This window comes from Ahaetulla prasina, chromosome 10 (genome assembly GCF_028640845.1).
Source record: "Ahaetulla prasina isolate Xishuangbanna chromosome 10, ASM2864084v1, whole genome shotgun sequence".
Classification (NCBI taxonomy): Eukaryota; Metazoa; Chordata; class Lepidosauria; order Squamata; family Colubridae; genus Ahaetulla; species Ahaetulla prasina.
Window position 1 is genome coordinate 7,461,580 of NC_080548.1, and position 19,072 is coordinate 7,480,651.

Here is a 19,072-nt window from a genome sequence, read left to right on the forward strand (position 1 = left end):
CGTGTGTCTTCCTATGTGAGATGGGGGGGCAGAACACTACTATCCTGTTTTCCCCAAAATAAGACATACCCTGATAATAAGCCCAATCGGGCTTTTGAGCGCATGCAATAAGGCCAAGCACTTATTTCAGGGTTCAAAAAAATATAAGGGTCTTATTTTCCGGAAAACACGGTAATGCATTTCTGTTCAATATGTTCTTCGGCCTCTTCTATTGTAAGGCAAATGGTCTCTGAATTGACAGTAAAGGTTTTTGTATAGGCTGATGTTTTGTTCTTGAAGCTGTAACTGCTGGTGTAATTCTTCAAGAAAAATATCAGGATTTGCTAGTGGTGTTTGTCCGCATACTTGGAATGGCAGGTGTGTATTTTATGCTGTATTTCTCTAATTCTGCAGCTGTAATGAGGGGCAGGCCTGATGAGGGGCAAACTGTACAATGAAATCTAAGTATAGGTCACATTTCAAATGCAAAGTTTGGTTGCTGGATTGGCGTAGCACCAAAGGAATATATTATGAACTTTACAAAAGACAAGGTACCACTTGTTAAAATTCTTTAAAATGTGTAATTATGGTGCAGGGTGAATAGAATGCTAGAAGGTTGGAAATAAGGAGAACTCAATTTTTTCAGTATTAGGAAAGAGAAAAGGTATAACCAGATTACATAACCCAAAAAGCAAGAGTGGTTTACTGGGGAACGTTTTGCACAGCTCAAGTATAGTTAGTTCTCAAATTATGACCGTAATGGAGCCTGCTGATGAAGGTCATAAGTTATAACAGTCGTAAAACAGGTCACCCACATGGACTTGCCAAATTTTGTGATCTTTTTGGAAGTGGTTGTTAACTGAAAGCTGCAGTCACTAAGGAATGTGTTAAGTTCTGGAAGTAACGAGGCTGGAGACCAGGGTAGTGACAACAGCTCTTTAATATAGGGTGAACCCAGCAACAGGCTGGGGGAAAACCTCTCCTTTTATACAGTTCTACTGGCGGCTTCGTCCAATCAGCAACGTGCTGATTTCCCGCCCAAATATTTAAAGGTACATACATGAATACATAACACTCCTCCCCTCCCAGAAAACACTTTGCCTCTATTTACATATTATTTACATGTTATTTTTCGACGTAGTCACGCAAATAACCTGGGCGTCTCCTAATTCTTTCAGACCTGCGCGGTTCAGTCCTGGGTGGTGTTTTGAGCTGTTCGGAGGGTCTGTTTTCTCCTCCCAGCTCTTTCTCTAGGCCATCGGGCCCTGGATTACTTGCAGACTCTTTTTCTTGGCCATCCGGCCTTGGATTACTTTTGTAATTTTCCTGTCGTTTCCCTCGGAACCTGATGGCGCCGCTGGACCTCCGGGACCTCAGCTAAGTCTTGCGCCTCCCCCGGGTCATGGTCAGCTGTGGGTTCAAATAAGGAGTGGTCATGATTTGTTTCATTTGGCTCGGTTTGTTCAGTTATTCGTCTCCTTATCTGATCTATGTGGCGCCTCCATACTCGGTTGTCTTGTAATTCGACCAAGTATGACTTTGGACCGGTTGCTTTTATGATTTGCCCTGCGAGCCAACTTGGGCCGTCCCCATAGTTGCGGGCCCACACTCGGTCGCCTATGCCCAATTCCCTTGTTTTGTCTATTTCCCCCTTGTAACCCTCTGGTGTGTAATGGGGATTCAAACGGTCAAGTGGGCACCGGAGTTTCCGTCCCATCAATAATTCGGCTGGGCTTCTGCCGGTAGCAGTGCTTGGGGTTCTGTGCTGAACAGCCAGAAAGAAATCTATCTTTGTTTGCCAGTCACCTGGCTTGAGCCTGGACAATGCCTCCTTAGCGCTCCGGATGGAACGCTCTGCAAGGCCATTCGACGCAGGGTGGAAAGGCGCAGAGAGGGCATGTCGGATGCCCTCCTCTGCCAAGTATTCTTCGAACTGGGCTGCCGTGAATTGCGGGCCGTTGTCGGACACCAGAGTGTCAGGCAACCCGTGGGTTGCGAATAGGTGGCGCAGGGCTGCGATTACTGCCTCGGCCGTAGTGGATTTCATGAGTATGATCTCCAACCATTTAGAGAATGCGTCGACAACCACTAGGAAGGTATGGCCATGGAAAGGGCCAGCAAAATCAATGTGGATTCTTGACCAGGGCCCTTGGGGTTTTTCCCATTCCTGACTGGGGCCGTTGGGGTAGGGTCTGGACTCTTGGCAAGCCTGGCATTTCCCTACCCTCTCAGCAATCTCTGAGTCCATGAGTGGCCACCACACATAGCTTCTTGCCAGCCCTTCATCCTTACGATCCCTGGGTGACCTCGTGGAGGAGGTCCAGTACCTTTCCCTTAATTTATCCGAATTACCACGATCGCCCCATAACAGGCACCCCCCTTGAGCTGAGAGCTCATCACGTTTTTTAACAAATTCCTTAAAACGTTCGCCCGGCGCAGCGGGCCACCCTCTTTGTACCCAACCGAGTACAGTCCTCAACATAATGTCCCGGTATGATGCCCGAGCCACTTCCTTAGATGTGACTGGGCCAGAGTCCAAAGAGTCAATAAGCAGGATGGGCGTCCCCGGAGTGGGGTCTTCGATCGCCCCTGGTAGTGGGCATCTGCTTAACGCGTCCGCATGCCCCACTTCTTTTCCTGGTCGATGCTGTAGCTTGTAAGAATAAGCGGCTAAGAAAATAGTCCATCGAGTCAATCGTGGCGAAAGTGCCACAGGCGTTGGGCGGTCACCGGCTAGTATTCCTAACAGCGGTCTGTGGTCAGTCACAATTTCAAAATCCCGCCCAAAAACATATTCGTGGAATTTTTTTACCCCTGACACAATTGCTAGCGCTTCCTTATCTAATTGGCTATAGTTCCTCTCTGGGGAGGACATTGTTCTAGAGTAGAAGGCTATAGGGGCTTCTGTACCGTTTGGAAGTCTGTGGCTGAGTACAGCCCCCACCCCGTAAGGGGAGGCATCGCAAACCAGCACTAGGGGCAATGAGTTATGATATTGGATGAGCAGGCTATCGCTCGAGAGCAGGTTTTTTACTGCTTCGAAAGCCCTGTTCTCCGACTTTCCCCAAGACCAAACAGTATTTTTCCCTAAAAGCTTATGCAGCGGTTCAGCGACGGTCGCTTTGTTTTTTAAAAAAACCGCGTAAAAATTCACTAGCCCAAGGAATGCCTGTAGCTCTGCTTTGTTTTTGGGCGCTGGAGCCTTTCTGATTGCCTTGACCTTGCTCTCAGTGGGTGGATTCTCTTGTCTATCCGTAGCCCAAGAATTCTACGGATTCGACCCTATCTGGCATTTGTTTACTTTGACTTTTAATCCGCTGTCCGGAAAATGCCCAGAACCTTTCTCAAACGCTCCCCAGTTCCTCTACGTTTTCCGCTGAAATCAAGACATCATCAAGTAGGAACTACCCTGGGAGCCCTTGCAGAAGTCGTTCCATTAAGTTTTGAACAGCCCTGGTGCCACACTCACCCCAAATTGTAATCGGGTGCACTTGAATGCACCCTGTGAGTTACAATCGCTTGGGCTTCGCTGTGTTGTCGCTCACGGGCAGTTGTTGGTAGGCTTGGGCCAAGTCTAACTTTGCAAAGACCTGCCCTTGCCCCAAAGAGTGCAGCAAGTGTTGCACCACGGAACCGGTAAGCGCTTTTCTGTAAGGCTTTGTTTAGCGTCGCCTTGTAGTCAGCGCAAATTCTAATTGACCCATCTGGTTTTATTGGGGTGACGATTGGCGTCTCCCACTTTGCGTGATCGACTGGTACCAAAATTCCCTGATTTATGAGCTTATCTAGCTCCTTATCAATTTTTGGCTTAAGGGCAAAAGGGACTCTCCTCGCCTTTAGCCTAATGGGAGCTACCTGGGGGTCTAAGTTGAAGGAAATAGGGGTCCCCTTGTACTTGCCCAGGCAGTCCTTGAAGACATCTTCGAACTCGTTCAAGAGAATGTCTTTCAGGTTACAATCACTTCTGTAGATGCCAGTCACTCCCATGCCCAGTGCACGAAACCAGTCTAGTCCTAACAAACTAGGCAGAGTCCCCTCGACGATCGTGATGGGCAGGGTCTTCTTGTGAGGTCCGTACTCGACACGGACAGAGGTGGTCCCTCGAACAGGGATTCGATTCCCCTGGTAGTCGTGGACCCGTAGCCGTTGAGTTTGCAGGTGGCGCTTCGCGACTGATGGCAGTGACTTTGCCAAAGTGTCCCACGACATGATGGTGATCGCTGACCCGGTGTCCACTTCAAGTCGGCACCTTACTCCTTCTATTTTAGGTTTGGTGAAGATCTTCTTCTCCACTCGGGTTGAGGCGCGGCCTATTACTACAGTCGTTTGGTTCGAATTCGCGCCTTTCTTGTTTGAGCCAATCGCGGGTCGCCTTTCCGATCCCGCGCTCTGATTGGCCGATTTGAATTTTCGGCGGGAAGGTTGGGCCGCTCGACAGACTTGAGCTAGGTGCCCTTTCTTTCCGCACCGCCGACATGTTGCGTCCTTAAACTTGCAGCGTTGGCGCTGGTGTTGACCTCCGCAGCTTCCGCATTCGTCTCGGTCCTCTTTGTCGCGTTTCGGTTCGGCAGACCCTTCCTCATCTTCACCGCCGGATTCGGTCTGAATCTCCTCCTGGTGCACTGGAATTGGCTTTGTGCTCGCCTTTGGTGGAGAGGCTTTGCAGTGTCTCCGCCGCTTGGGTGGACATTTCATGTGCTCTGGCTTCGCCCAGAGCGCTGGCCAACGTTAGGTTGCTCTTTGCTAGCAGCCGCCACCGAAACGGATGTCTCTGACCCTCGGATGAGTTGCTCGAGCAGCACCTCGCCCAGGTCTCGGTATCCACAGTCCTTGGACGCTTTCCTTAGGGCGGCCATGTAGTCACCGGCGGATTCGCCTCCATCTGTCTTCGCCTCCGAATTCAAACCGCCGCACGATTTGGACGGCGTTGGCGCAAGTGGTTCTTTAGTAAAGTTTGCAGAGTTGGCCACGATACCGATTGTATCGGCGTTGGCTCTGCCAGGGCTTCCGCGATATCGATGACCTCCGACCACAGTGGCTTAAGAAATAAGCCCTTTATGGTTATCTGGAACTCCTTGCAGTTCGTTGGCTTTAGAAAGCTTTCGAAACGGGTCATATACGTTCCCCATTTCTCTCTAGCCGGGTCAAACGGTGCGGGCGGAGTGTAACTGGCCATCTCCGCTTTTCTGCCCTGTGTTTGCTGGGTTCGGGTCTATCGTGCTTCAGCTCGGTTCTGGTTCTCCTTAGCCTCGAGATCCCATCCTCGTCGCCAGTGTTAAGTTCTGGAAGTAACGAGGCTGGAGACCAGGGTAGTGACAACAGCTCTTTAATATAGGGTGAACCCAGCAACAGGCTGGGGGAAAACCTCTCCTTTTATACAGTTCTACTGGCGGCTTCGTCCAATCAGCAACGTGCTGATTTCCCGCCCAAATATTTAAAGGTACATACATGAATACATAACAGAATGATTCACCATTTATTTATTTATTTGTAAAATTTATTGGCCACCCGTCTTACCTCAAGATAACTCACCATGGGCCAATTTCGCTGAAAACCAGAAGTAAATGCTTGTTTTTGGAAAAAAAAATGTTGTAAATGTGATGCTGAGATGCCATACATTGCTGGGAATGTGGGCTGGTTGCCAGGCAACTGACATGTCACCACATGACTGCAGTGAGGCCCTTCAGAATCAGTAAATGTTTATGGAGATTCTCAGTCACCCAGGTCATTGTTGTCCCAAAGGTGCTTTTTCAAACCCTCTTTCAACAGAGGGAGGTGACATCATCAATCTTCAGTCTACACCAGAGTCCTTTCAATGGTTTTGAGGCCAAAAAAATTCTAAAAAACAGACCGAAAAAAGTCTAAAAAATGGGCCAACCCCCCCCCCTCCAAAATGGGTCAAAAAAGCCCCCCAAATGGGCTGAAAAAAGCCTCAAAAATGGGCTGAAAAAAGCTTCAAAAACGGGCTGAAAAAAGCCTCCAAAACTGGCTGAAAAAAGCCTAAAAAAGGCTGAAAAAGCTCCAAAATGGGCCAAAAGGGCCTGAAAAGGCCAAAAAGGCCTGAACGGGCATGGAGGCCAAAAACGGTGGGTGGGCGGGGCTTTGGCAATATTCGTCTATAACACGCACAGGCATTTATTTTATATATATATATATATATATATATGCCTGTGCGTGTTATAGACCGAATATTGCCGAAGCCCCGCCCACCCACCGAAGCCCCACCATATATATATATGCTTATACCTCCTAATATTTCCTCATATGTGCGTTTATATACTATATAATCTTTTTGTGTGATGCTTATATATATTGTTGTGACAAAATAAATAAGATAAAATAAAATTTTCACCCCCTTTTGGGAGACAAAAAATGTGTCTTATAGTCCAAAAAATACGGTAATTGGTTGTCCACTAAGAGTCCACATTTTGGTGGGGTGTATGTGTGAAAGCTTCCTATCTTGCTGTGATCCCATCCTGTTTACAAGTTGGGGTTTATGAACAAGGCCTATTTCAAATCTGAACATTCTGCAAGCCAAGTTAAGCTGACATTGGGTGTTTAGCCCCATCCTACATAAGTCAGTCCCACCCAGAATTGGAGATTTATATAGGTGATCCTCATGTAGAGACTATACTAAGAACTCAGTTGTTAAGTGAAACAGTTATGACTGTGATTAAGATCAGCTTTCCTTTGCTTTACAGACCTGCGAAGATCATAAATGTGAAGACTGGATCACAAAGTTACTTTTTCATCACCTTGTATCATTGGTACCTTGGTGCTCAACTGCTTTAAAACTCATCAAATTTGGTACTCAACACATTTTTACTCAAAAATTTTGTTCTCGTACTCATGGTTTGTTTGGTACCCAATTCCCAAGCTAGAACTTGTCATGACTCCCAGAACCAATTAATGATGAGTACTGAGGTACCACTGTAAATGCAAATGGTCACTAAACCAGGCAGTTGCTAAATGAGAACTACTTGTATTTATTTTCATGTTCCCGTCTCAAATAGACTGTAAAGGCTGCCAACACACTTTGCGCCTCTAGGTGGAGGCAGAGAGCAACCATTGAAGCTGTTGCTGAAAAGAAACAGGTGATGGTGATGCTCAAGGAATTGCTGTGAAACTGCTACATCAGGCAGCAGCAGCAGGAATCCTTACTCCCTAAACAGAGGAACATCTGCTCTGCAGTCAAGAAGAACAGTTGGCTAGCAGAAGGCTACAGATGCCATCTGAGTTTCAGCAAAACTGTGGCGTGCGTTTGTTTTTTTTTACTTTTAAAAGCATTTTAAAATGTAAAAAAATGCTTTTAAAAGTAAAAAAAAGGCTCTGACGATTGCGTGGCTCAGCTATGATCATCAGAGCCTTTTTTCCCCTTTTAAAAGCATTTTTTAGAAGAAGCGGCAAGCGGGGAAGTGGGCGATCAGGCATTGGGTGGATATGGGCGGGGGGGGCCAAGGATTTTTGCTACCGCTTCTCCGAACCACCCGCCGCCATCGCTACTGGATCAGCCGATCCAGTCTGAACCGGGAACATTTCACCCCTGCCTTGGAGCTCTTCTACTCCTGCTCAAGCAGGAAACCTTATACCATTTCAGACAAATGGTTGTCCAATCTCTTTGTAAAAACTTCCAATGTTGGAGCATTTACAACTTCTGGAGGAAAGCCATTCCACTGATTAATTGTTCTAACTGTCAGGAAATTTCTCCTTATTTCTAGCTTGGTTCTCTCCTTGATTACTTATCATCCATTGCTTCTTGTTCTGGCCTCGGGTGCTTTGGAGAATAGGTCGACCCCCTCTTGTTTGTTGCAGTCTCTTAAATATTGGAACACTGTTATCATGTCATCCCTAATCCTTTTCATTAAACTAGACATACCCAATTTCGGCAATCATTCTTTATATGTTTTAGCCTCCAGTACCTGGATTAGCACCAAAGCAGCATTTAGTTAGTATCCAAGACCAAACAAAGCTCAGGTTTTTCCAGGTATCAGTGTTGTCAGTCAATCTTGGCTGAAGAGCCCCCTAAAAGGAAGCAGAATGCTGTGCGGTCTTGGTTCTATTTTTCTGGGCATGCACAGATTTTTCTGGGGTGTTGCTTTCACACCCACCTTGCAAATTAGGAGGAGCTGAGAGACAGCTCTCACAAATCACCCTGTGAGCTCAATGCTCAAGTGGAAATTTGAACCCAGTCCTGCTTGACCTTTGAACTACAGCTCCAAATGCGTTTTAAAAGTAAGGATCCCTCAAGCAAGGCAAAGGAGAATTAAAAGCTCTTAGGTAGCATCTTGGAAAGTGGCAATTGCAACCTTTTGTGTTGTTGTCCCTCTTAATGCCATTAACATCTCTGCTCAGTGTTAGTAGTATCCCAATCTTAATCCAGTACTCAAACATTGCAACACTATTGTACTTTGTGTTTTTCAAAATGAATTATTTTGTAGACCACTTTTAAAACTGAACCACTATTATTTTTCAGCAAATATGATGGCTAATTAATGTTTTGCAAAATGAAACACACAAATTTTATTAGAAGGGGGGGAAAAATTCTGCACAAATCTGGCAAAGGATACAGATTTGCAACTGAAGATTTAATGACATTCTGTCCAAAGCCATCCAGAAAGGTAGAAAAACATCTGGCATGGGAAAATTTGTTTTCAAGGATGGAGAAAAAAAAACACCTGATTGATAAATAGGTCCTAAGTGGATCAGAGCTCAAAGAAGAATGGAAGAACAGATTCCCAAAACAATGAGGGTGTATATAATTTTTTTTCTGGGTTAAGGATTATACTTTTCAATGTCTTGCTGAGTAGACTCATGTCCAAGCATAGTGCCGTTGATATCAAGTAAACAGGCCATTTATATTCCAGTTTCAGGAATTTTGTAGAGGGTGTGCTACCCACAACTGTCCAGTTCTGTTTCAGAGGCCCTAATATCTAAAACAAGATCGAGGAATGTGGGTGACCAGGAGTTATATTTAAAATGGGTGGAGATGAATAAAGGCCCATTGGTAAAATAATGTCATTTTGTAGGACCAAGGAAGTATGCTTTCCCTGTTGCAGCAGCTGCCCTCTGGAACAGCATCCCCCAAGAGACATTTGGGAGAGAGCATCCCACCCTGATGATGCTCAGAACATACTGGCTGTTCTCTCAGCCCTTGAGGCAGAGTGCTGAATGACCTCCTGATGCCAGAGACTGTTGTACAGTTTGCCTTCTGGGTGCTTATGTTGTCCTCCTCCTTACAGTGTTTTTCTTTTAATGCAACCTGCCCAGAGTCATCTGGAGTTCTAACTCTAACATGGATATAAGTAAATAACTAGGAGGCAACTAACTTGATGAAAGTGGGGAGAGGCATTTTATTAAAGTGGATGGGATTTGGTTTTCTAGATTTGGAGGACTGACTTGGAAGGAAGGAAAGGAGTCCCTATGGATTTTACTCCACTGGTCGTTGCTGATTATAGGGGGTGATGCTCATTGGCTATTGAGCCTGCACTGTCCAAAGATGTTCCTATGGTCATTGGCCAGCACTGTTTCCTCCCCACTGAAGTGGTACCTATTTATCTATTCACATTTGCACACTTTCAGGCTGCTAGATGGGCAGGAGCTAGGCAAAGATAGGTGCTCTCAAAGTGGTTATGCATTCCAAGTCAGTGCCCATCGAGCCACTGACTTGGAAAGTTGTTTTAATAATAACTATAATAATAACAATAACAACAGCAGCAGCAATAATAATAATAATAATCTTCTTTCAGTGCATGCATAATCATTAGTAGGAAGATAAGTGGGAAGCCATGCCATCCATGTCTACAGGAAGCTCTGGGATGGTGTCCAAAAGAAGGAGATCCAGGAGCCCCAAATGGACAACAGCTCTATGGCTCATTTTTGAAAGCACATCGCTTCTGTAATACCACATATAAACAGAAAAGCATCCCTAAGGTGCTTTGTTTTTGTTGTGCAATTCGGAGCATCCTAAATGCTTCAGATAAGAGCCAGTTTGGTGTGGTGGTTAAGACAGTGTTTCACAACCGTGGCACCTTGAAGATGGCTGGCTGGCTGGCTGGGGAATTCTGGGAGTTGAAGTCCACACATCTTCAGGTTGCCAAAGTGGAGAAATACTGGGCTAAGGCATCAGGCTAGAAATTTGGAGACTGTGAGTTCTAGTCCCACCTTGGACACAAAACCAGCCGCGTAACCTTGAGCCAGTCACTGTCTCTCAGCCCAAGGAAGGAGACAATAACAAACCACTTCTGAAAAACCTTTGTCAAGAATTGCAGGGAATTGTCCAGGTCATTTCTGAAAAAATGGACATCATCTAACAGAAGGTGGGGAGGATGCCTGACATCTCAGTCAAAAGGTTTTCCACGTTGTTCTTCTTCTTAATGGATTGGGTGTATTTTTTCTGCTAAGAAAAATAAAAATTGAAACACAGAGGGTTTCAAGTGGAAGAGTGGCACCTTCTGGCACCTTCAGTGAAAAATACTGTGAATGAGCAGGGCAATGGCTTGATAAACATCTCTGAATTCCCAAATCCTGTTAAGTCATGGTCTGTTTAAGCTGGTGGGTGGTTGAACAAGGCACAAATAGAGGGGCTGAATTTGCACACCACCCTGAGCCCAAACTAACTTCTTTATGGCCAGTGGGATGAGTGAGGCTTCCTTTCTGACTTTCAAGCTGCTTTGGACAATCATATCGGGCAGCCCCAGGAGGATTTTCCTCTGATAGGGTGATCTGCCCCCTGCAGCTAATCGCTTGCATCTCTGACCCCAGGCACAAGCCTACCTTCCCTACGCCAAGAAGCAAAGAAAGGGGCGCTGGGTTGGCGTGCCAGGCTGAATCGGGGCCCCCCTTACCGGCCCGTCAGCTGCATTCACACAGCATCCTAAAAACGCAGCGCGAGGTGTCAACCTCGGCTTCTCATCTGGTCCGAGGGGCGGTGCAGAGCCCTTCCAGCCCAGCCGCGGGAAGGCAGCCCAGGTGCGCGTGGGCACCGGAGCTACAGCCGCCTCCGCCGCCCCCACCCCCGGCGTGGCCCAGCCCTTCTCCAGCCCGGTTTCTCTGGCCGCCGCCCCGGCTGCGGAGGCTGGGCCGCCTGCGGGAGAGGCCAGGGCCGGTCCCCACCCCGCCCGCTTAAAGCTGCCAGCCGAGCGCCTGGCAGCATCTTTCTCCGCGGCTGGCCAGGGCGCCGGGTGGGCGGATGCAGGAGGCCGCGGGGAGCAGCTCGGCGCCGCTGCCGCCGGCGGGAGGCCAGCGGCGGGAGGTGAGTCAGCGGCTCCGGCCGTTCTCGAGGAAGGCAGCCACTCGGTCCTCAGCCCGGCCGCCTCGGGGCACCAGCCTGGCCGGGAACCGGGAAGAAGCAGCTCTTGGAAGCCTTTCCTGACCCCCTTGAAGGAGCTAGAGCCCCTCTCCAGCCCGGCGCCTTCTCGGGATCCCCGAGCCCATCGTCCGCAGCGCGCGAAGGCTAGCCTGGGGTGCGATGCTACGACTTCGCCCGGGGGCTAAAACCCGGTTAAGGTTGACGGAGTTTATCCTCCGTTATGCTCCGTTCTCCTGTTTCCAGCTGGCTCGTGCAATCCGTGGCTCTCGGATTTCATTCGCGCTGGGCGCTGAATTATCGGGAAGCCGCCAATCATACTTTAGCGGGTTGTGTGAATAGTGCACATCTGGTCCATTTAGGGCCCTGTCCCTTGCGCCGACCCTAAAAAAATTGCAATTATTTAGGAACCCTGGCTGAATGAAAACTGGGTGTGCGCCTTGGACAATCGCATCCCGCTCGCTCGCTCGCTCTTTTTTTTTTTTTTTTTTTTGGACTGAGTTTTTACCACTTTCGCAACAGAAAGATGCAAGTGCAATTGTAGCCTCACACGGAGTTAGTGGGACCGTCGTTTATTCTATTAATTGCTTAATTGCTGGTTCTGCATGAAGCGCGCTCTTCCATAAGTGAACGGCTCGCCTGAATTTGCTTGGAATTTGCTAAGATGAAATAAGGTCGATGGATCGGTTTATGCAAGATTTACCGAGCTAGTTACACATCTTTTTATTGCATTCATCTACTAAGTTGGGCTAACATTTACCTGGGTTTGATTTCGGGTGACTTAAACTGTTGAATGAACCCAGTTTGCTTGGATAGTTTATGGCTCAATATAATGTGCAAGATGGCTTCATTCAATAACCAAGTTAAAGCTATTGTGTGAATGTTGTCTATGTTTAGCTATGCATCCTATTTTTGCTGTGCCTGGAAAATGCTTTAGTTAGCATTTTGAGGGGTGTGTGTGTCTGTGGTGACTGTTGAAGTATTGAATTGGATACAACTTAAATATAGTCCAATCCTAATTAGCTATTCTGGAGCTCTAAATCCCCTTTATTTTCCAAGATAAGAATAATCAATCATTGTACTTAACTCAGTATTTACAACATTAAATATTGAATTGCATTTTCCTGTTTTAACAATAAATAACTTAATGTTCAGAATAAAAGGCAGTGATTTTACAGAGCTTGGTTAGGGAGGATGCTAAATTCAGTGGTGGGGTTTTAAGTTCATTGGTCAGTCTTAAATAAAGGCCTGGATTTCACCTGTTTCTTGTCCAAAACTCCAGCAATACCTTCCATTTAGTTTTCTTGTCTTGACTGTTAATAATTGTGATAGTTACATTTATGTAGCTCATTATCTTTGCTGGGAACATGACTCTTAAGCACTGTTATGCTAATTGGTCTAAAAAGTAGTTGAAAAGTTTTTTTTTAAAAAATGCCCCAGATTTTGTAAATTCATTGTAATCTAGTTTTACATGTATCGCTACTGTGTAACTGTGTATTTTATTTGACTTAGATGTCTGGGTAACTCAGTCTGAAAAAACCAAACAAATATACAATAAAAAATAGAGCATTCTCCTGCTGTCATTACAAAATGCTTGTTCAGATTCTGATCAAGTTTTGAGCCTAGGTAGATATGCTTTTTTTAAGAAGAGATAAGCATAATTTAAATTAATAAAACAATGAAGATCTCTGTAGTGAAAGGGTTCAACCTGCTATTTATTGTAGCTTTTATTAAAGACTAAAGGAGAAGGCTGTTTATTTATTTTAATTCCATTTTTATTATTATTTTTTATAAATAACTCAAGCTGGCAAAGATATCTAATCCTCCTTCCTCCTCTTATTTTTCCCACAACAACCCTGTGAGGTGGGTTGGGGTGAGAGAGATGGGGTGGGACTGGCCCAAAATCCCCTAACAGCTTTCACTCTAATTCACTGTCTCCTAGTGATTGGCCCAAAGTCTCCCAGCAAGCTTTCACCCTAAGGCAGGACTGGAACTCTTGGTTTTCTGGTTTGTAGCATGGTGTTTTAATCACAAGTCCAAACTGGCTGAATCATGAATCCAGTAGTGCTCTCCTACCTGGCACCCTCCAGATGAGCTGGGAAACAGCTATGAATTCCCAGCTATGGGAACACAGGCGATCCTTGATTTACAACCATAACTGAGCCCAAAATTTCCATTGCTGAACAAGACAGTTGTTAATTGATTTTTTCCTGATTTTATGACCTTTCTTGCCACAGTTGTTAAGTGAATCATTGCAGTTATTAAATTAGTAACACGGTTGTTAAGTGAATCTGGGTTCCCAATTGACTTTGCTTGTCAGAAGGTCACAAAAGATGATCACGTGACCCAGGGACACTATCATAAATATGAGTCAGTTGCCAAGCATCCAAATTTTGATCATGTGACCATGGTGATGCTGCAACACTTGTAATTGTGAAAAATGATCACAAGAAGTCACTTTTTTCTGCACTGTTTTAACCCTGAACAGTCACTACACAAATGGCTGTAAGTGGAGGACCTCGGTGGCATCACATCTAGAGAACTGGGAAACCTCTTTGCAGGATTCAAACCAGCACTGGAGAAAAATCTTTTCTCAAATCATACCTGGATTTGAACCCTCTATTAAAGAACTGTCCAACTCACACACACAGTGATTCTGGGTGACTTACATTAGTGGTCTCCAGCGGCAGCAGTGGGGGTGGGGGTGGGGGAGAAGGGATGGTTTTGTGCATGCACACGCGCTCGCTCATCACTTTGTGAACAGGCTGGGGTTGGGGATCTCTGACTCACACTATTAGAATTTCACAATATAAAAAAACCCTGCCTCCCCTCCACTGCCATCTCTCTGTTGGCAGCAAGCAGAATCATACCACTCCCTTGATTGCCTTCTGTCAACCTGGGATCCTCAGGCTCATTGGCAGAACCATTGGCAGGGCTTTCTGGAAAAATATCAAGGGAGGGCCAGTTCTTATCTCTTGAATGGAGAATGATATTCCAGAGGAAGGGAGCCACCACAGAGAAGGCCTTTCTTCTTGTTCTCACTAGTTAGATGACACCTGTAATCTATCCTGCCTTTCCTCTCTGGTGGGCCAGGTAGCTATAACTGGGGAAAGGGGTTCTTCAAACAACTTGGCTACAAGCCATGTAGGCCTTTAAAAGTAATAACCAGCACCTTGAATGGCACTCAAAAGCAATCATTGCAAATAAAGGCATGGGCTTCAGAAGGGCAGTGTTCACCCAATGCACTCAGCTCAATTGCTGAATTAATCCATTTTTTATGGCTTCGCCCAATATGTGGAACCAGGCAGGGAGTCGGTTTATACAATGCGTCAATCCCCACGACTAAATCGAATCAAAGGTATTTTGTGTAGCCTGGTGCACAAATGCGACTGCTAAGTTTCCAACTGACTTGGTTAAACATGTTGAGCAAATGCAACCAGTGTGTTTGCTGGAAAATGTGCTACCAGACTGAGGCCAGCTGCCTTTCTCCAAGGGAGGGTGTGGCATCCAGCAGGCCAGGATTGTCAGAGAAAAATGAAAAGTGAGGCTCTTTTGCAAAAGCTTGGCCAGCCAAGGGTTAACATGTTACCTTTAGACTCCAGAAGTTCCCTTCCAATTAGCTGTAATAAGGCTGTAGCAGTTCCTTTGGGGATATGTGGCCAGGACTAACTGGTGGCAAGCTGAAACTGTTTGCCCTGTTGCTGGGATTTTAAAACCAAACTGGAAGGAGGGAAGGAAGAAGGAAGGAAAGAAAAGGTTGGAAGAAAGAGCCAAGAACGAACGCTGGAAGGTTTCTGGGCTCTAACTGGCATCTTCTTTCTCTGGCTGGGCTTTTAAGGCCTGCAAACAGTTGCATAAATGGCAAGAATCCAGAAGGTTGAGCTGTCACCTCTCCAGAGCTTGCTGGACTGTTGCACATCTTGCCTAATAATGTGTCTTTCTAGGTTTAATTTCTCGAAAGAGACGTGCTGGAAACTTTAGTCTCTCGGAATTGTTGGTAGGGAAAGCAAAGTTTTCTGTATATTTTAGGGTTAGTAGAGAATAAGCCCTCTGTATATTCTCCAACCAGCACTGCTGGCTGAGCTTTGCATGTTCTAGCATGGTTGGTATAGGTCTGAATTTTGGGGTTCAGGGTCTTCAGCCATGCAATCCTTTCAAGGGTCTTCCTCTTTAGATACTTGACTCACTCGGCCAGAACAGCTGTCACTTTCCTATGGCAGCTCTAAACCAATGCAGCCTCTTTGTTGCCTCTTACAGACAATGAGTGAGTATTCAGGAAATTAATGCAATTCTGGTCGATTAATGTTGAGCAGGTTTGGTGAAAGCTGTATCTTTCGCTAAAACGACAGGGGAGATTCTCTTGCTTTGAGCCACCCTGCCTATGTTTTGAAATGTAACGAGACCCTTGGAAAATGGATTTTGCCGAAAAGGGTCTTCTTCAACATGTGCCCTCCAAGGGGTTGGGCTTCAGGACCCACCATCTCCCCAGCTACCCTTAATGCTGGCTGGGAAATGATGGGAATTGTCCCGAGGCATGTTGAGAAGGAGGAGAGATTTGCAGTGCTTCTTCCAAGCTCTGCTAAACAAGCAATTAGCCCAGTGCTGCCTTACATCACCCGCTGCCCTGGGAGAGCATCTTGTGAGTCCAGAGTGGCTGATTTCATTAGCACCAGAGCAAGGTTGTAGTATGACATCTCCCAGCTACGCCGCTGCTGGTTTCTTTTATTTCAAAGCTAACATATCTAGTTCAGCAGATACAAATGATCAGAACTAGAAAAAAGCCAGGATCTGGGTCACACAATGACTGAAATTCTAATTTACTTAACCGCAATTTGTTCAACAAGCCAGAAGTATTACTTACTGTACATTTCACAGAGCAACAAACTATGGATTACAAACCAGTCTGGCTGGGTTTATACAATAGACTAAACCAGAACTAATCAAGTGGAATTCAGTTCAGAAGAAAAGACCAGAAACAGGAATAAATAATTTGTATTGAAGATCATTAAAGGTAAAGGTTCCTCTTGAACATATGTGCTAGTCATTCCTGACTCTAGGGGGTGATGCTCATCTCCATTTCAAAGCCGAAGAGCCAGCGGTGTCCGAAGACGTCTCCGTGGTCATGTGGCCTGCATGACTAAATGGCAAAGGCACACAGAACGCCATTATCTTCCCACTAAAGGCGGTCCCTATTTTTCTACTTGCATTTTTTATGTGCTTTCAAACTGCTAGGTTGGCAGAAGCTGGGAAAAGTAACAGGAGCTCACCCCATTACGCAGCACTAGGGATTCGAACCGCTGAACTGCCGACCTTTCGATCAACAAGCTCAGTGTCTTAGCCTTCTTGCAGGTGAAATCCAGCCTCATATGGCTTTGTGCTGAGCCAAAATGGTTTTGGCTTTATGCGTTTCATGAACCTACAGATGGTCTTCAACTTACGACCACAGTTGAAACCAGAATTTAACCAATGCAGTGGTTAAGTGAGTTGTGCCTAATTTTATGACCTTTTTGCCATGGTTGGTAAGTGAATCACCTGGTTGTTAAGCAAATCTGGCTTCCCCATGAACTTTGCTTGTCGGAAGCTGGCTGGGAAAGCCGCAAATGGTGGTCACGTGACCCCAGGATGCTGCCGGCTGTCAAGTGCTCAAATCCTAATTAAGTGGCCGTGGGGATGCTATGATGGTCATAGCATTACGGGACCGCCTACTGCTACCGAATACCTCTCACCGACCCGTGCGCTCTCACAGAGAGGGACTCCTCAGGGTGCCGTCAGCTAGGCAGTGCCGTCTGGCGACACCCAGGGGAAGGGCCTTCTCTGTGGGGGCTCCCACCCTCTGGAACGAACTTCCCCCAGGACTCCGTCAACTTCCGGACCTCCGAACCTTTCGTCGCGAGCTTAAAACACACTTATTCATTTGCGCAGGACTGGATTAGTTTTTAAATTTATATTGGTTTTAAATGGGTTTTTATTATTTATATTGCTTTTTAATTCGGCTTTGTAGAATAAGTTTTTTAAATGTGGTTTTAGTGTGTATTTATGTCTTTTACTTGCCTGTGAACCGCCCTGAGTCCCTCGGGAGATAGGGCGGTATATAAATGTAATTAATAAATAAATGATTAATAAATAAGTACAAGGACGAGTCACAAGTTACTTTTTTCAATGCCATCTTACCTTTGAATGGTTGCTAAATGAATGATCATCATTTTGGGCACCTGAATACTAGCAATATTTGGCAGTAAATCTCCTGTATTCTCCACCCAGCACAACCATTGATCTGGGCTAGTTGCAGCATCACATATCCAGAGGAATCAAGATGTAAAGCAATTAGTGGTACTAATTGCCTCTGGATTGTGGAGGGTGATGTCCCCTTGAGCGATTTCTTTTTAATGCTTTCATATGATCCTGATTACAAGAGTGTTTCCTGGCAGAGCTTTTGTTGCGTTGCCTCATTCAAAACATTTTAGAGGGGGAAACTCAGATCCCGTACTCTTCTCTTCGTAGCCTACTGAATTTTCCCACAATCACTTCCCCCATTAAGCAGAAGAAGATGAAAGAACCCTGTAATACCTGCTGGTATGGAAACACCTTTCAACATCTAATCCATTAAACAGCAGCAATCAATTAAGGCTGGAGAGAACCATTCATTCCCCTGTACAAACATTCTTTTTTCTGTGCCAGTTCTTACAAATTGCATCCAAACATTCTTTCACGAGAGGGAGGTGAGGTTCTTTCAAGTGTGTCACAAAAACTTTCTTATACATATTTAGTAACCAAAATGGCCAAAAGGGTTATTAAAATCTTGTTTTACCTGGAAGAATTTGTTTTCCTGTCGTCTTCGGCCTCCTTGGATGTCCACACGCAAAAGACTGAAGATTTTTTTTTCTTTTAGAAAAAAAAAAGGATTCCCACAAATTTGAGAGAGGCTTTTGAAAGGCTATTTGTGGCTAACTCTAACTGGAATTGGATCAGAATAACAGAAGAACTGAGTTGGAAGGAACCTTGGAGGCCTTCTAATCCAACCCCCTGCTCAAGCAGGAGACCCTATACAATTCCGGATAAGTGGCTGTCCAGTCTCTTCTTAAAAGGCCCCATTGATGGAGTGCCCACAACTTCCGAAGGCAAGCTGTTCCACTGGTTAATTGTTCTCATTGTTAGCAAATTTCTCCTTTGTTCTAAGTTGGATCTCTCTTTGATTAGTTTCCATCCATTGCTTCTTGTTCTGCTTTCTGGTCCTTTGGAAAATAAGTTGACCCCGTCTTCTTTGTGATAGCCATTCAAACATTAGAACACAGCTATTATGTCACCCCTGGTCTTTCTTTTCACTCGATTAGACATACCCGATTCCTGCAACTGTTCTTCATATGTTTTAATCTTTAGTCCCCTAATCATCTTCGTTGCTTGTCACAACCCAGTGTACTTTTGTATTAAAATGAGGACCAAATCTATGCCATTGAAAGATACTCTGCAACAGAAAAATTAAGAGGCACAGTTTTGCCATGTGTAGGGCCTGCCAGAAGAATTTAATAATATCTTTCAGGGTTTCCGCCTAGCCAAGCCATGGAGAATAAGGGAAATTATATTCTGGCAAATGTCCAGGAATTGAAGCTCCTGCAGAATGTGGATTGGGTAACTGGAACTTAATTTGGAAGCAGTATTTTCTGTAAAAATGTATTAAAAGAAAATGTCCCCTACTGCTTTGAAGAAGTACACTTAGTGCACTGTGCTAAGCCATGTATTGGTTTCTCTGATTTTGGGTTAGACTGATATGTGAAATTATAGATATATTCT

The 19,072-nt window shown here is 45.5% G+C and overlaps 1 protein-coding gene across 1 annotated transcript in view; it reads left to right on the forward strand.

Annotated features, from left to right (window-relative positions):
* Positions 1-11,121: 11,121 nt before the first annotated feature.
* Positions 11,122-19,072, forward strand: part of RIMS3 (regulating synaptic membrane exocytosis 3) — an 89,501-nt gene continuing 81,550 nt past the window's right edge. Inside the window, exon 1 of the mRNA XM_058195769.1 lies at positions 11,122-11,230. Coding sequence (XP_058051752.1) covers positions 11,168-11,230 — 63 coding nt within the window. The 5' untranslated portion in view covers positions 11,122-11,167. The remainder of the gene's footprint in view (positions 11,231-19,072) is intronic.